This window comes from Hyperolius riggenbachi, chromosome 2 (genome assembly GCF_040937935.1).
Source record: "Hyperolius riggenbachi isolate aHypRig1 chromosome 2, aHypRig1.pri, whole genome shotgun sequence".
NCBI lineage: Eukaryota > Metazoa > Chordata > Amphibia > Anura > Hyperoliidae > Hyperolius > Hyperolius riggenbachi.
The window spans coordinates 11,163,623-11,179,147 of NC_090647.1; the positions used below are offsets into that span (position 1 = coordinate 11,163,623).

A 15,525-nucleotide genomic window follows, 5' to 3' on the forward strand; every position below is an offset into this window, starting at 1 on the left:
GGGACTGTCCCTCCGAAAGAGGGACAGTTGGGAGCTATGCCAGGGGTGTGGCAGAGGCGTGGCTTAAGTGTCCCGCTTTCTCATCTCAAAAAGTTGGGAGGTATGACAATCCTGGCTCCGCCCATAGTTATATATTATTCTAGGTTTTGTATTGAATTCATATTCATGAGCACTTCCTATTATCTTTATGGAGATGCATAGTGATGAGCTGTGCCTATAGTCTGAATGCATTTCCCTTATTATACCAGGCCCACCACCCGCCACGATGCACAGCGCAGAAGCCGGGTAGCCGCGTGCCTCCACTTTCCCGCTCCTCATTATACCCCGCCCACCACTCGGCCACGTGCCTCCACTTTCCCACTCCTCATTATACCCCGCCCACCACTCGGCCACGTGCCTCCACTTTCCCGCTCCTCATTATACCCCGCCCACCACTCGGCCACGTGCCTCCACTTTCCCGCGCTCCTGCGCTGCGCATCGCGGCCGCGCCGGGGAGGCCACACAAACATGGCCGCCGGGGTGCGGTTGGGCCTCTAGCGTCTGTTATTAGCATACGGCAAAATGGCCGCCGCCTGTGGACTACACAGACGAGGTGACGTCACCCGCACAGCGTCCGGCGTGGGGACGTCACTTCCGGGTCCCGCGCACGCCGCTCAGGAGGAGAAGCTCAGGCTGCATAAAGCGGCCAATACGAGCGGCGGCTCCGCATACACAGCAGCGGGCTGAGGACGGTAAGCGGCTCCCCTCCCTCCAGCATGCGTGGCTCCTCCCTGCCCGGGGCTCCTCTGCCCATGGAGAGTGTGCTGTGTGTGAGCCGGGGGGGGCTGTCACACTGCAAGGGGGCGCCTTCCTGCAGGGGGCGCCTGTTACCTGACATGTCACGTGTTCTGCTCATTCTAAAGAGGCCCTGTAACCAGAAACCCTCCCTCTGGGGGACACTCACCTCGGGAGGGGCAAGACCTGGAGGCTTTAATGGCAGACAAACTTCTAATGCCTTCAAGGCCTCTCTGCAACCACACAAAGACCCCCTTTGCCATGCCCAGTTGTCAATATGTTTGTCAATAATGTATTTTATGCAGAGGCTTTTTTTAAAGGACTTACGAGGCCAAGAATTGATAAAAAATAAAATAAAAAAAGTTAGCTACCTGCGTCAGCTTGTAAGGCACGGAGAACGCCGTCCGCACCCTCTGTGCCGTTCCGCCGGCACAAAGATGGCGGCCGGAGCTGGCCGTGGCTGCGCAGTCTGCATAGCCGCGAGTGCGGCTGCGCAGCTCTAAGGCAACCCCCCCCCCCCCCGATCCACGTAACAGGCTGTTTCCTGTAGCGTGGATTGGGTGGTTGGCCTTAGAGCTGTGCAGCCGCACTCGCGGCTATGCGGACTGCGCAGCCACGGCCAGCTCCGGCCGCCATCTTTGTACAGTCTGGAGAGCCCGGGCCGCATGGTTGGGAACCGTTCGGGGGGCTATTGAGTGGCGGAAACCCGGCGGAACGGCACAGAGGGCGCGGACGGCGTCCTCCGTGCCTTACAAGCTGACGCAGGTAGTTAACTTTTTTTTTTTCTCTATTATTGGCCTCGTAAGTCCTTTAATGCATAAAAACAAAAAAAATAAGTTTCTAGATTTTTGAAGTGAAGGTCTTTAGAATGGGTGCTGTGACTACCTGCCTAAAATATTTTAGTTGCTGACACTGTATAAGTGGCCTTAAATATGTGGCATTTATCTGTTTAAAAATGTTAGTTGCACACACTGTAGCAGAGGCCTGGAAAAAGCGGCCTTCAGCAGCCTTAAAGCGGATCCGAGATGAAAAACTAACTATAACAAGTAACTTGTCAATATATGTTACCTAAAGTTTAGATGGTTTACACAGCAAATCTAGCTGCAGACAGTTTTAATAGAATATGGTTGTCTTCCTGTGATACAATGACAGCAGCCATGTTGTTTGTAAACATTACACAGAGGCAGGCTTATCTGCACCATCAGCTCTCAGACTGAAAAAAACCTAATCCGCCCTCCTCCTCCCCTCTGCCTCTGAAATCAATGGCTAGTAACACCTCCCCCTCCTCCTGCCCAGACTGAGCTCCCATGAGCCCTTGCTACTGCCTTGGCTCTCTGAAAATCTGTGGGCGTGGCTTTTTTAGTTTATAGGGAATTAGAGTATTAAAACAAAAACAAAAAAGTACTTGTCTCGAGGAATGCCCTATAAACAATAGGAAAGGAACACAATTATGCAATGTGTAAAAGTTCACCTCGGATCCACTTTAAACCTTTTTCATTCAATCCACTGTATGAGAGGCCTGAAATATCAGGCTTTGAAAAATACAGTTTTATATTTGTAATTATTTATCAGGAGGCTATAGCTGAAGTTTGATTTGTTGTTCTTGAACATCAGTTCAATAATCTATTATATCCAAGTTGTCATGGCAACTTGTGCCTTTCAGTCCCAGGGCTGTGGAGTCTGAGTTGGGGAGTCGGAACAATTTTGGGTACCTGGAGTTGGAGTCGATTTCATAAACTGAGGAGTTTGTGAGATTTTTGTACCAACTCCACAGCCCTGTTCAGCCCTGTGGTAGAGTGTGACATCACAGGCGGTCTCTATGTAGTATTTCATGTCGTTTTATTTGTCTATGTATCTCATACGTTTTGTATGTTTTACGCATGTTGTTTTGAGCTCTGAGCACCTTTTTGTATTTTGATTTTTAGGCACTACATTTGTCCTCAGGAAGTGGGGATTGACCCATGAAACGAGTTGCCAGTGCTGAATACATTTTACACTTTCGTTGCTCCTGTGTGTCCTTAGAGGTAAGCCACCTCTCATTTCTGTTTTAGTTGTTTTTAGCTTTTTTTTTATTTTTATTTCTCACTGGATGCCTGTTAACCCCTTGTGCACCTCAGGCAAGCGCTGAGCTAGCCGCTTGGATCAGTGGGACGGTCACGTGTTGCAGCTCTCTGTCATGTTGAGCGAGCTGAGGAGTTTCTTGCCGCCCGAGGAGGGTGTGCGGCGGCAGCAGTCCGACACGGAGGCGGTGATGAGCGGGGAGAAGCTGGGGAAAGGCACCCTGTACATTGCCGAGAGGTGAGCGGGCATGCTGGGAGTTGTTGTATGGCTTTGCTCTAGGAGGGATGCATTGTGGGTAGACTCTGCTCTAGGAGGGATGCATTGTGGGTAGACTCTGCTCTAGGAGGGATGCATTGTGGGTAGACTCTGCTCTAGGAGGGATGCATTGTGGGTAGGCTCTGCTCTAGGAGGGATGCATTGTGGGTAGGCTCTGCTCTAGGAGGGATGCATTGTGGGTAGGCTCTGCTCTAGGAGGGATGCATTGTGGGTAGGCTCTGCTCTAGGAGGGATGCATTGTGGGTAGAGTCTGCTCTAGGAGGGATGCATTGTGGGTAGACTCTTCTCTAGGAGGGATGCATTGTGGGTAGACTCTCTGCTCTAGGAGGGGATGCGTTGTAGGTAGACTCTCTGCTCTAGGAGGGATGCATTGTGGGTAGAGTCTGCTCTAGGAGGGATGCATTGTGGGTAGAGTCTGCTCTAGGAGGGATGCATTGTGGGTAGACTCTGCTCTAGGAGGGGATGCATTGTGGGTAGACTCTGCTCTAGGAGGGGATGCATTGTGGGTAGACTCTGCTCTAGGAGGGATGCATTGTGGGTAGACTCTGCTCTAGGAGGAATGCATTGTGGGTAGGCTCTGCTCTAGGAGGGGGATGCATTGTGGGTAGACTCTGCTCTAGGAGGGGATGCATTGTGGGTAGACTCTGCTCTAGGAGGGATGCATTGTGGGTAGACTCTGCTCTAGGAGGGATGCATTGTGGGTAGGCTCTGCTCTAGGAGGGGATGCGTTGTAGGTAGACTCTGCTCTAGGAGGGATGCATTGTGGGTAGAGTCTGCTCTAGGAGGGATGCATTGTGGGTAGACTCTGCTCTAGGAGGGATGCATTGTGGGTAGACTCTGCTCTAGGAGGGATGCATTGTGGGTAGACTCTGCTCTAGGAGGGATGCATTGTGGGTAGACTCTCTGCTCTAGGAGGGGATGCGTTGTAGGTAGACTCTCTGCTCTAGGAGGGATGCATTGTGGGTAGAGTCTGCTCTAGGAGGGGATGCATTGTGGGTAGGCTCTGCTCTAGGAGGGGGATGCATTGGGCTCTATTCATAAAAAACTTGTGGCGTAAATACTCAGAGGTAAAATACCGCAGCGGTATTTTACGCTTCTGGGTGGTCATTCAAAAAAACCTTGAAAGCTGCGATGCAAGAGCGGAGATCTCCCGCTGAAAGCTGTCGGAAGGCATGCGGAAACACTGAAGCCGGCAGAGTCCCTCCGTGCACTGCTCTCTCTGGGAGGTCTGCCCCATTCACTTGTATGTAATCCGCAAAATCAGAGGAAGCGGTATTTCCCGTCCACATACTGCTTCCTCTAATCTTTATGAATGGCCATTTTGTTACTTTTTTCTAGATAAATCTAGAAAAACACTGGAGAAGGCGGAAATTTCTCGCTCTGCTGGGGGATTGTAGATTTTCATGCGGGAACAGCTTTTATGAATGCCCACTTTGCTAAATGGACGGGAAAATCCGCTGTTTTGAGCGGAAAACTTGCGGTAAGGTTTTATGAATAGAGCCCATTGTGGGTAGACTCTGCTCTAGGAGGGGGATGCATTGTGGGTAGAGTCTGCTCTAGGAGGGATGCATTGTGGGTAGGCTCTGCTCTAGGAGGGATGCATTGTGGGTAGACTCTGCTCTAGGAGGGGATGCATTGTGGGTAGACTCTGCTCTAGGAGGGGATGCATTGTGCGTAGACTCTGCTCTAGGAGGGATGCATTGTGGGTAGAGTCTGCTCTAGGAGGGATGCATTGTGGGTAGACTCTGCTCTAGGAGGGATGCGTTGTGGGTAGGCTCTGCTCTAGGAGGGATGCGTTGTGGGTAGACTCTGCTCTAGGAGGGATGCATTGTGGGTAGACTCTGCTCTAGGAGGGATGCATTGTGGGTAGACTCTGCTCTAGGAGGGATGCATTGTGGGTAGACTCTCTGCTCTAGGAGGGGATGCGTTGTAGGTAGACTCTCTGCTCTAGGAGGGATGCATTGTGGGTAGAGTCTGCTCTAGGAGGGGATGCATTGTAAGTAGGCTCTGCTCTAGGAGGGGGATGCATTGGGCTCTATTCATAAAAAACTTGTGGCGTAAATACTCAGAGGTAAAATACCGCAGCGGTATTTTACGCTTCTGGGTGGTCATTCAAAAAAACCTTGAAAGCTGCGATGCAAGAGCGGAGATCTCCCGCTGAAAGCTGTCGGAAGGCATGCGGAAACACTGAAGCCGGCAGAGTCCCTCCGTGCACTGCTCTCTCTGGGAGGTCTGCCCCATTCACTTGTATGTAATCCGCAAAATCAGAGGAAGCGGTATTTCCCGTCCACATACTGCTTCCTCTAATCTTTATGAATGGCCATTTTGTTACTTTTTTCTAGATAAATCTAGAAAAACACTGGAGAAGGCGGAAATTTCTCGCTCTGCTGGGGGATTGTAGATTTTCATGCGGGAACAGCTTTTATGAATGCCCACTTTGCTAAATGGACGGGAAAATCCGCTGTTTTGAGCGGAAAACTTGCGGTAAGGTTTTATGAATAGAGCCCATTGTGGGTAGACTCTGCTCTAGGAGGGGGATGCATTGTGGGTAGAGTCTGCTCTAGGAGGGATGCATTGTGGGTAGGCTCTGCTCTAGGAGGGATGCATTGTGGGTAGACTCTGCTCTAGGAGGGGATGCATTGTGCGTAGACTCTGCTCTAGGAGGGATGCATTGTGGGTAGACTCTGCTCTAGGAGGGATGCATTGTGGGTAGACTCTGCTCTAGGAGGGATGCATTGTGGGTAGGCTCTGCTCTAGGAGGGATGCATTGCGGGTAGACTCTGCTCTAGGAGGGATGCATTGTGGGTAGGCTCTGCTCTAGGAGGGATGCATTGTGGGTAGAGTCTGCTCTAGGAGGGGATGCATTGCGGGTAGACTCCCCTCTAGGAGGGAGGCGTTGTGGGTAGAGTCTGCTCTAGGAGGGATGCATTGTGGGTAGAGTCTGCTCTAGGAGGGGATGCATTGTGGGTAGGCTCTGCTCTAGGAGGGATGCGTTGTGGGTAGACTCTGCTCTAGGAGGGATGCATTGTGGGTAGACTATGCTCTAGGAGGGATGCATTGTGGGTAGACTCTGCTCTAGGAGGGATGCATTGTGGGTAGGCTCTGCTCTAGGAGGGATGCGTTGTGGGTAGACTCTGCTCTAGGAGGGATGCATTGTGGGTAGACTATGCTCTAGGAGGGATGCATTGTGGGTAGACTCTGCTCTAGGAGGAAGGCGTTGTGGGTAGACTCTGCTCTAGGAGGGATGCATTGTGGGTAGACTCTGCTCTAGGAGGAAGGCGTTGTGGGTAGACTCTGCTCTAGGAGGGATGCATTGTGGGTAGGCTCTGCTCTAGGAGGGATGCATTGTGGGTAGACTTTGCTCTAGGAGGGATGCATTGTGGGTAGACTCTGCTCTAGGAGGGATGCATTGTGGGTAGGCTCTGCTCTAGGAGGGATGCATTGCGGGTAGACTCTGCTCTAGGAGGGATGCATTGTGGGTAGGCTCTGCTCTAGGAGGGATGCATTGTGGGTAGAGTCTGCTCTAGGAGGGGATGCATTGTGGGTAGACTCCCCTCTAGGAGGGAGGCGTTGTGGGTAGACTCTGCTCTAGGAGGGATGCATTGTGGGTAGAGTCTGCTCTAGGAGGGGATGCATTGTGGGTAGGCTCTGCTCTAGGAGGGATGCGTTGTGGGTAGACTCTGCTCTAGGAGGGATGCATTGTGGGTAGACTATGCTCTAGGAGGGATGCATTGTGGGTAGACTCTGCTCTAGGAGGGAGGCGTTGTGGGTAGACTCTGCTCTAGGAGGGATGCATTGTGGGTAGAGTCTGCTCTAGGAGGGGATGCATTGTGGGTAGACTCTGCTCTAGGAGGGGATGCATTGTGGGTAGACTCTGCTCTAGGAGGGATGCATTGTGGGTAGAGTCTGCTCTAGGAGGGGATGCATTGTGGGTAGACTCTGCTCTAGGAGGGGATGCATTGTGGGTAGACTCTGCTCTAGGAGGGATGCATTGTGGGTAGGCCCTGCTCTAGGAGGGATGCATTGTGGGTAGACTCTGCTCTAGGAGGGAGGCGTTGTGGGTAGACTCTGCTCTAGGAGGGATGCGTTGTGGGTAGACTCTGCTCTAGGAGGGAGGCGTTGTGGGTAGGCTCTGCTCTAGGAGGGATGCATTGTGGGTAGGCTCTGCTCTAGGAGGGATGCATTGTGGGTAGACTCTGAAGTGTCAGTGTGAGGCAACCTACTCTGTCACTCCTGGCCCTGCCCAGTCCTACATCCTGAAAAGGACAAGGCAATATTCTCCAGGCTCCTTATTGCTTAAAGTGAACCTCCAGACTAGAAATCCACTCACAGCACTGAAAATGCCTGGTGTTTAACAGTTTCACAGCATCAGAAGTTTGTTTCACTTATACAAGCCTCATTTTTAGCTGCACAGAAGAAAACTGCCCGGGCAGTTTTCCCCTGATGCTGTGCAAAACATGATGGGATTTCTGACGCTGTTGTTCTCGTTCTGCTGTTTTGGAACTTTTTTTTTTTTTTTTTTACAATTTGAATTTGACATTTGAAGCCTACTGTGTGCAGCTGGGAGGGGTTATCAGGACACAGGGCAGTTGCAACTGTGTCTCCTGCTCCCTGTCACCTCCTTTCAACCAAAAAGATGGCAGCCCCCATGAATCGAACATTTGCCTGTTCTTTTAAAACAGGGTGGGTAAAAGATTATATTACCTATCTATTCTAATTAACATAACTAATGTAACTTGATGACAGTATGTTTAGGCTGAAGTTCCCCTTTAAGGCCTCTTGCACACTGCAAGTGATTCAGATTCTGCTTTTTAATCAGTTTTTACATCCGATTCAGATTCCGATTTGTAGTTTGCTCCCTGCACACTGCAAATCTGAATCGGATGTAAAAACTGAAAAAGCGAAATCTGAATCTGAATCACTTGCAGTGTGCAGGAGGCCTAAAGCGGATCAGAGATGAAAAACTAACGAGTAACTTGTCTATATATCTTATCTAAAGATTAGATCGTTTACACAGCAAATCTAGCTGCAAACAGCTTCAGCGGTATACAATTGTTTCTTCCTGTAATACGTGGGCAGCCATGTTTTGCTTGTCACATTACACAGGTAAGCTGATAGCATCTTCAACCCTCAGGTCAGCCTGTGACAAATTCACTCCCCCTCCTCCTCCCCTCTGCCTCTGAAATCTCTGGCTAGTAACCTCCTCCTGCCCAGGCTGAGCTCCCAAAAGCCCTTGCTACATGGCTCTAGGAGTGGCAAGGCACAAAAGGAGCTGTGGGCGAGGCTTGTTTAGTTCATAGGGAATTCGAGTATTAAAACAAAAGTATTTAGTTTGAGGAGTGCCCTATAAACTATATGAAAGGAACCCAACTATGTAATGAGTGAAAGTTTATCTCGGATCCATTTTAAAAGACAAGGACATCTGTAGAGAAAGTTATGTGGAGGGTGCCATATTTATTTACTTTTAAGCAATACCAGTTACCTGGCTATCCTGCTCATCTACTTGGCTGCAGTAGTGTCTGAATAACACCAGAAACAAGCATGCAGCTAATCTTGTCAGATCTGACAATAATTTCAGAAACACCTGATCTGCTGCATGCTTGTTCAGGGGCTGTGGCTAAAAGTATTAGAGGCAGAGGATCAGCAGGATAGCCAGACAACTGGTATTGTTTAAAAGAAATCTGCCAGTCTCCATATACCTTTCTTTAGTTGTCCTTTGACCCTCACACAGCTGCTGTAGCATAGGGGTTGGAATTTTTACTATAAAAATGCTGATCTATGCTTTATTCCACCATTATTTTATGTCTCAAGCACCTCTCCGGGTCATGTGACAGCCCCCCCTCCCCCCTTATACATACTGATACCCATAATTGCTTTGCTTTTTGACCCTTCTCTGCTCCACAGTCACATGCAGCATCTCAGAACACTCTTTGTTGCTCCCACAGTGCTGTACCCCATTGCTGAAGGGAGACGATGTCTATGTCCCCCCAAGCAGTGCTATTGTCTCAGCTGGCAGTCTCTGTACTGGCATGGCTGCGTTCCATTTGCTGTCACAGCACAGGTGACAAGTGATCAGACGCAGTACAAGTGTGTTATTTCCCAGACTATAGATGTGTAACAATTAGGATAGATATTATCCATCATGATGTGTAGTGATAGTTTTCCAGCAAAGCAGGGAAATAGAAGAGAAGGAGTATATTATAGATTAAAAAAAAAAAACCCAGCTTGCAACTGTTTGGCACTGACTACTAAAGGGCCAGTGCTCCTTAACCTCCTGAGCGGTATGGACGAGCTCAGCTCGTCCATCACCGCCGGAGGGTGCCGCTCAGGCCCTGCTGGGCCGATTTTGATCAAATAAAGTGCAGCACACGCAGCCGGCACTTTGCCAGCCGCGTGTGCTGCCTGATCGCCGCCGCTCTGCGGCGATCCGCCGCGAGCAGCGGCAAAAGAGGGTCCCTTCAGCCGCCCGAGCCCTGCGCAGCCGGACCAATCAGTTCCGGCCAGCGCTAAGGGCTGGATCGGAGGCGGCTGACGTCCATGACGTCACTCCACTCGTCGCCATGGCGACGAGGAAAGCCAAACAAGGAAGGCTGCTCATTGCGGCCTTCCTTGTTTATTCTGGGCGCCGGAGGCGATCGGAAGAACGCCTCCGGAGCGCCCTCTAGTGGGCTTTCATGCAGCCAACTTTCAGTTGGCTACATGAAATAGTTTTTTTTTTTTAATTAAAAAAAACCCTCCCGCAGCCTCCCTGGCGATCTCAATAGAACGCCGGGGAGGTTAAAGGGACTCCGAGCAGTGCAGAAACTATGGAAAGATGCATATCCTTTTAAAGCTCTTTCTCCTCTTTCCAATGATATATAAACCTCCGCCCTACGCCTTTTAGTTTTCGTTATTCTGCTGAATTCTGCTGAATGGAGCTGCTGACACTGGGGAAAGTGTCGTCCTGTGTAATACAATGTAACTCTTTCTGGCGATACCTAAATCGTCGCCCTACGCCTTTTAGTTTTCTCTATTTTTGTGATTGAAATCATGGCCGTTGCAATTTCAATCGCGAAAATAGCGAAAACTAAAAGGCGTAGGGCGGCTGTTAATATATCATTGGAAAGAGGAGAAAGAGAGCTTTAAAATGATATGCATCTTTTCATAGTTTCTGCACTGCTCGGAGTCCCTTTAACCTCCTTAGCAGTAATCCCGAGTTAGGCTCGGGCCGGAAATCTGCAGCTCAGGGCAGTAATCCTGTGCCTGAGTGAGTTATAAGTAGGAACTGCTGCAGATCTCTCTGAAGTGTTTTTTTTTTTTTTTTTTTTTTCCTTGTAGGGTCTAAAAGCTTGTGAAAAATTGCATGGCGTTTAAACCCTGAATCTGGAAATAATCATAATGCCAGGGAGGTGAAGTATGGGATAACTCCAAACCATAACAGCAGAAAAAGTTTTGAATGCAGGATTAGCATCTTTATCACTTAGACCAGTTGCTGTTGAAATTAGATTTTTATGGTGACAATACCGCTTTAAAGACCATGCTTCCTCTAAATTAAATGCAGGGGTTCCTTGAAATCAAAAAATTGTTTGCAGGGTTCCTCCAGGGTAGAAAGCTTGAGAAAGGCTGTGGTAGGGTGCACAGCCTAATGCAGTAAATTTACGCACCATATAAAAATTCTTACCAGTGCTGCATGTCGCCAATAATTACTGTGGTGTATAATGTACGGTTACTAGTGTGATGTTTGCGGTGTTGCGTCTAGCTTGCATGAAGATGGGGTGTGGTGTTACCATATGTGGTATTTGATGTATGGTTACTAGAGAGAGGTTTGCGGTAACGCTCTGCTGCTCCCTCTTGCAGTCGCCTGTCCTGGCTGAATGATTCCGGAGTTGGATTTTTCCTGGAGTATCCCACCATCAGCCTGCATGCCATCTCCAGAGACACCGCTGCCTACCCGGAGGAGCACCTCTATGTCATGGTGAACGCCAAACTCGGAGGTGGGTACGCTGGATTCCTCCTGGCTTGTGAGAGGGATATGGAGGTAGACCTATTTCCATTTAAACAATGCACATTGCCTGGCTGCCCTTCTGATCCTCTGTCCCTAATACTTTTAGCATATACCCTGAACAAGCATGCAGGTCAGATGTTTGATTTTTCACATGCTTGTCTTTTGACTCTGAATCCTCAGTTTAGAATTCCACCTACTGACACCTCAAATCTGACTCCTCTAATTTGCATATTACACTCTTGTTGATTGAAAGTGTTCCATAAAAAGCATTTCATCACTGCCAGCACTTAGGAATTTTAAAGCTATATTAAAACCTGTAACAAAGAATATCTCCCCTGGGGGTTACTCATCTCGGGTGGGGGAAGCCTCCAGATCCTATTGAGGCTTCCCCCGTCCTCATTGGTCCCACGGTGGCGGTGAATATCCTCCCGGAACGGCGGTGATGTAAATTATTTACCTTTCCTGGCTCCAGCGGGGGCGCAGTATCGTCTCTCCGCACGGAGACAGGCGAAAATAGCCGATCTCCGTTGGGCCGCTCTACTGCGCAGGCGCAAGCCGCCTGCGCAGTAGAGCGGCCCCGACAGAGATCGGCTATTTTCGCCTGTCTTCTTGCGGAGAGCTGCAACAGCGCCCCCCGCTGGAGCCAGGAAAGGTAAATCGGCACTTATCAGAGCTGATCAGGCTTGTTGAGGGAGGATTCCGGGACACTTCGGGGGAGCCAGCGCTGGACTGCAGCTACAGGGGAGGGGGAAGCATCATTGGGACCCTGAGGCTTCCCCCTACTGAGGCGAGTACCCCCCTGGGGAACTTTTTTTGTTACAGGTTCTCTTTAAGATGGCATCTGCATTTGGGAACATAAAGCTCCTGGCCAGGAAGCGGACACTCTACCTGTCAGCTATTCTGGCCTGTCATTGCTAACCTGAATCCCCAGCATGTTGTCTATGTAAGAAGATTCACTGGAGCCCCCATATCAGCTGAGTTCCAGCGTGTAGCCCAGCCACCTTGCAGAAAAAGGCCTCAAACTTTTCTATATTTGATAACGGCAGGACCATTTACTGATAGAAAGCAGATCTATGTACCAGAACCCAGCTAATATGGGATTCCAGTGAATCCTAATAAATGTTGGGACATTTTAACTTTTTAAGCATTAGCATACCTCTGTACACCAGAGATACATTTGAACTAAACTTAGGATTATAGCTGTAGAGTAGCTGTTAAATAGAAATCAAGGAGGTACTTGTAGAGGGTGCAGACAGGAACACAGAACATCCATCTCTGCAGGAGAATGAGGGGATTCTTCCTCTATTACACATTCTTCATGCACAATCTGAACATGGATCAGGCCCTAGGCAATGTAACTGTGGGTACATATAACAGTGATGTGCAGGTACTCTGCAGGGGAATGTGGGGATTATTCCTCTATTACACATTCTTCATGTACAATCTGAACATGGATCAGGCCCTAGGCAATGTAACTGTGGGTACATGTAAGAGTGATGTGCAGGTACTCTGCAGGGGAATGAGGGGATTCTTCCTCTATTACACATTCTTCATGCACAATCTGAACATGGATCAGGTCCTAGGCAATGTAAGTGTGGGTACATGTCAGAGTGATGTGCAGGTACTCTACAGGGGAATGAGGAGATTCTTCCTCTATTACACATTCTTCATGCACAATCTGAACATGGATCAGGCCCTAGGCAATGTGACTGTGGGTACATGTAAGAGTGATATGCAGGTACTCTGAAGGAGAATGAGGCTATTCTTCCTCTATTACACATTCCTCATACAGGATCTAAACCATAAGTTTGTGACATCTCTGTGGATGCTCATTAGTGTGTGACATAATGTTTTCTTGTAGAAAATGCTGAGAAAGAAACAGAAATGAAGGAAGATGAAGAGGAGAGCGAGGAGGAGGATGACGACGACGAACAACCAATCACAGAAATTCGTTTTGTTCCGGAGAATAAAGCAGATTGTAAGTTTCGCATAAAAGACAAACCTAAAGCAAAGTGCTGTGACTGTTGAAGTGCAAGGCCCCCCTCCCCTCTCTGTTTACAGAACGTGTGATACTGTTTACTTGTTACTGCAGGTAACACGATCCTCATCTGTACTATTCTGCAGTTCTGCAGATACAGGATCTGTCTGAATGATTAGGGGGGGGGTTAATCCTCGCCTCTCCTGACCTCTTTCCTCCGGGCAGGTGATCACTCCGTCTCTTTTAGCATAGGACTGATAATAGGATAAACAGAGGCGCCAGAAAGAATAAAATACACTAAAAACAGTTTAAAAGTGGGTGGCAGGGACGGACCTGCCTCAACAGATTTGACAAAATGTCTTTTTCAGTATAGAACACCATTTTATTGGACTTTTACTCCACTTTGTTGTGACGCGTTTTGCGGGTCGAGCCCGCTTCCTCTAGAATTGTGAGAAGTCTCTCAGTGCATGGGCACCTCTGTCCCCCCACCAATTGTTGTCCAACATCGGTGGAGGGGTGTCGCCCTTTTTCTTGCTACTACAGAGATTGACTTCTGAACCAGAGTGGGGTCGGGTCTTCTCTCCCCAGCTGTATTTACAGTGGTTGCCTAAGTGGTAACTCACACCTGTGAGTATTTCAGCTGTGGAAGTTTAGTCTCCTGCAACAAACCTTTCCATACTACACCATAGTAGGCTTTCTGTTGTTGTCCCCCCCCCCCCCCCCCCTTTGAACTCAATCTTTCAGAACGGGCCCTGATGATTTTTTATTTTTAAATTTGCGCTGGAGCTCTGGCCACGCCCACCTGCATGGCTGCGGCCTGCTTTTTGGCTACCGAGCTAAGGATAGGTGCGGCTACGCGGGTGTAAGTTTCAAAAGTGTTTAAAGTCTCCAGAAATATGGCCGCCACTGCACTGCCGAGTAGGGGTAGCAGCGCCTCTCCAGTGCCCTGAAGACAGGCAAGTATTTAAAGTGGATCCAAGATACTTTTACTCATTGCATAATTGTGTTGCTTTCATACAGTTTATAGGGCATTCTTTAAGCCAATACTAGCCAGAGATTTCAGAGGCAGAGGGGAGGGAGGAGAGGGGAGTGAAGTTTTCACAGGCTGAGGGCTGGAGATGCAGATCAGCTTGCCTGTGTGTAATGTGACAAGCAGAATATGGCCGCTGTCACTGTATCACAGGAATAAATAATCATAAACTGCTGAAGCTGTTTGCAACTAGATTTGCAGTGTAAACTTTCTAAGCTTTAGTGTCCACTAAACAAAATAATGTATAACCAGTGCTGCTGCATGTGCATCAAAAAGTTCCACATTTTATTGCGTGACAGATTTCACAATCTTAATGGTCAAAACGGCATATATAAAAACATCATAAAAACATGGATCAGCACAATGAGTATCTCATAAATTGTACCACTGACCACAGATTGTAATTGGTCTGTCCAAATCGCCCAGCTTAAAGCCTATGCAAAAAATGGACAATCCACAATCAATATTGGTCATGTGTGGTCCCACCACCGACACACACCAAGGCCTCACATACACACTTCCCTTTTAGCTGATTAAAGAGACTCTGTAACAAATTTTTCAGCCTTAGTTCTTCTATCCTATAAGTTCCTATGCCTGTTCTAATCTGCTCTGGCTTACTGCAGTCTTTCCTAACTGCACTGTCTCTGTAATAAATCAATGTATCTTTCCTCTGTCCTGTTTGTCGGGCTAAAGCTTGATTGTGTGGAATGTGCAGGGCTGCTTGTGATTGGTAGAAGCGATACACACCCTCTGCAGGCCCCCTGCATACTCTGAATGACTCACACACTATGCTTAGCTGAGCCTATTAGAAGCTGGTTAGTTTGTTTGTAAACACTGCCTAAAACTGTTAATTACAAGCCAGGATTGCAGCAGAGAGTGGCAGAAACAGCACAGAGGGGCACAGGAGAAAATAAGGAATAGAATGGTATGCTTTTTATTGTAAGAATATTAGAGTACAGATTCTCTTTAACATTCCTAATATTTTTGCTGCAATTTCTAAACTTTAGATACGATATATACAGACAAGTTACTTGTTCTAGTTAGATTTTCATCTTGGATCCGCTTTAACCTCGTGATGCACCCTGACACACACCACCCCCCCTTCCCCATATACCCGTCCTCATTCAGACAGACTTGGCAACTGTGGTTCAGGATGGACTAATCTAAAACATTTAGGTTGTCAGATTGTAACTGCTTACTTTTATACTGTGGTGGTTCTTTAAAGCAGGAGGATCAGCCATACTATGCCAGGGGAAAAACACATATATAAGTAGATAAATACTTAATGTACTTACATAACACATGTATTATACTGTCCACGTTGATTTCAGGGAATGTTATATAGTAAATTAAGACAATTCTGTTCTTGGTGGGGACTGTGTCTTTTTCCAACAGTTTGAGGCTAAATCATGATGTCATTTC

General features: G+C 48.3%; 1 protein-coding gene across 2 annotated transcripts in view; it reads left to right on the forward strand.

The window, feature by feature from the left end:
* Window positions 1-614: 614 nt before the first annotated feature.
* Window positions 615-15,525, forward strand: part of CLNS1A (chloride nucleotide-sensitive channel 1A) — a 31,214-nt gene continuing 16,303 nt past the window's right edge. For both annotated transcript variants that reach the window (XM_068266483.1, XM_068266484.1), the window contains exons 1-5: window positions 615-731; window positions 2,700-2,798; window positions 2,892-3,072; window positions 10,948-11,084; window positions 12,957-13,073. In XM_068266483.1, the coding sequence (XP_068122584.1) occupies window positions 2,951-3,072; window positions 10,948-11,084; window positions 12,957-13,073 (376 nt within the window). In that variant the 5' untranslated portion in view covers window positions 615-731; window positions 2,700-2,798; window positions 2,892-2,950. The remainder of the gene's footprint in view (window positions 732-2,699; window positions 2,799-2,891; window positions 3,073-10,947; window positions 11,085-12,956; window positions 13,074-15,525) is intronic.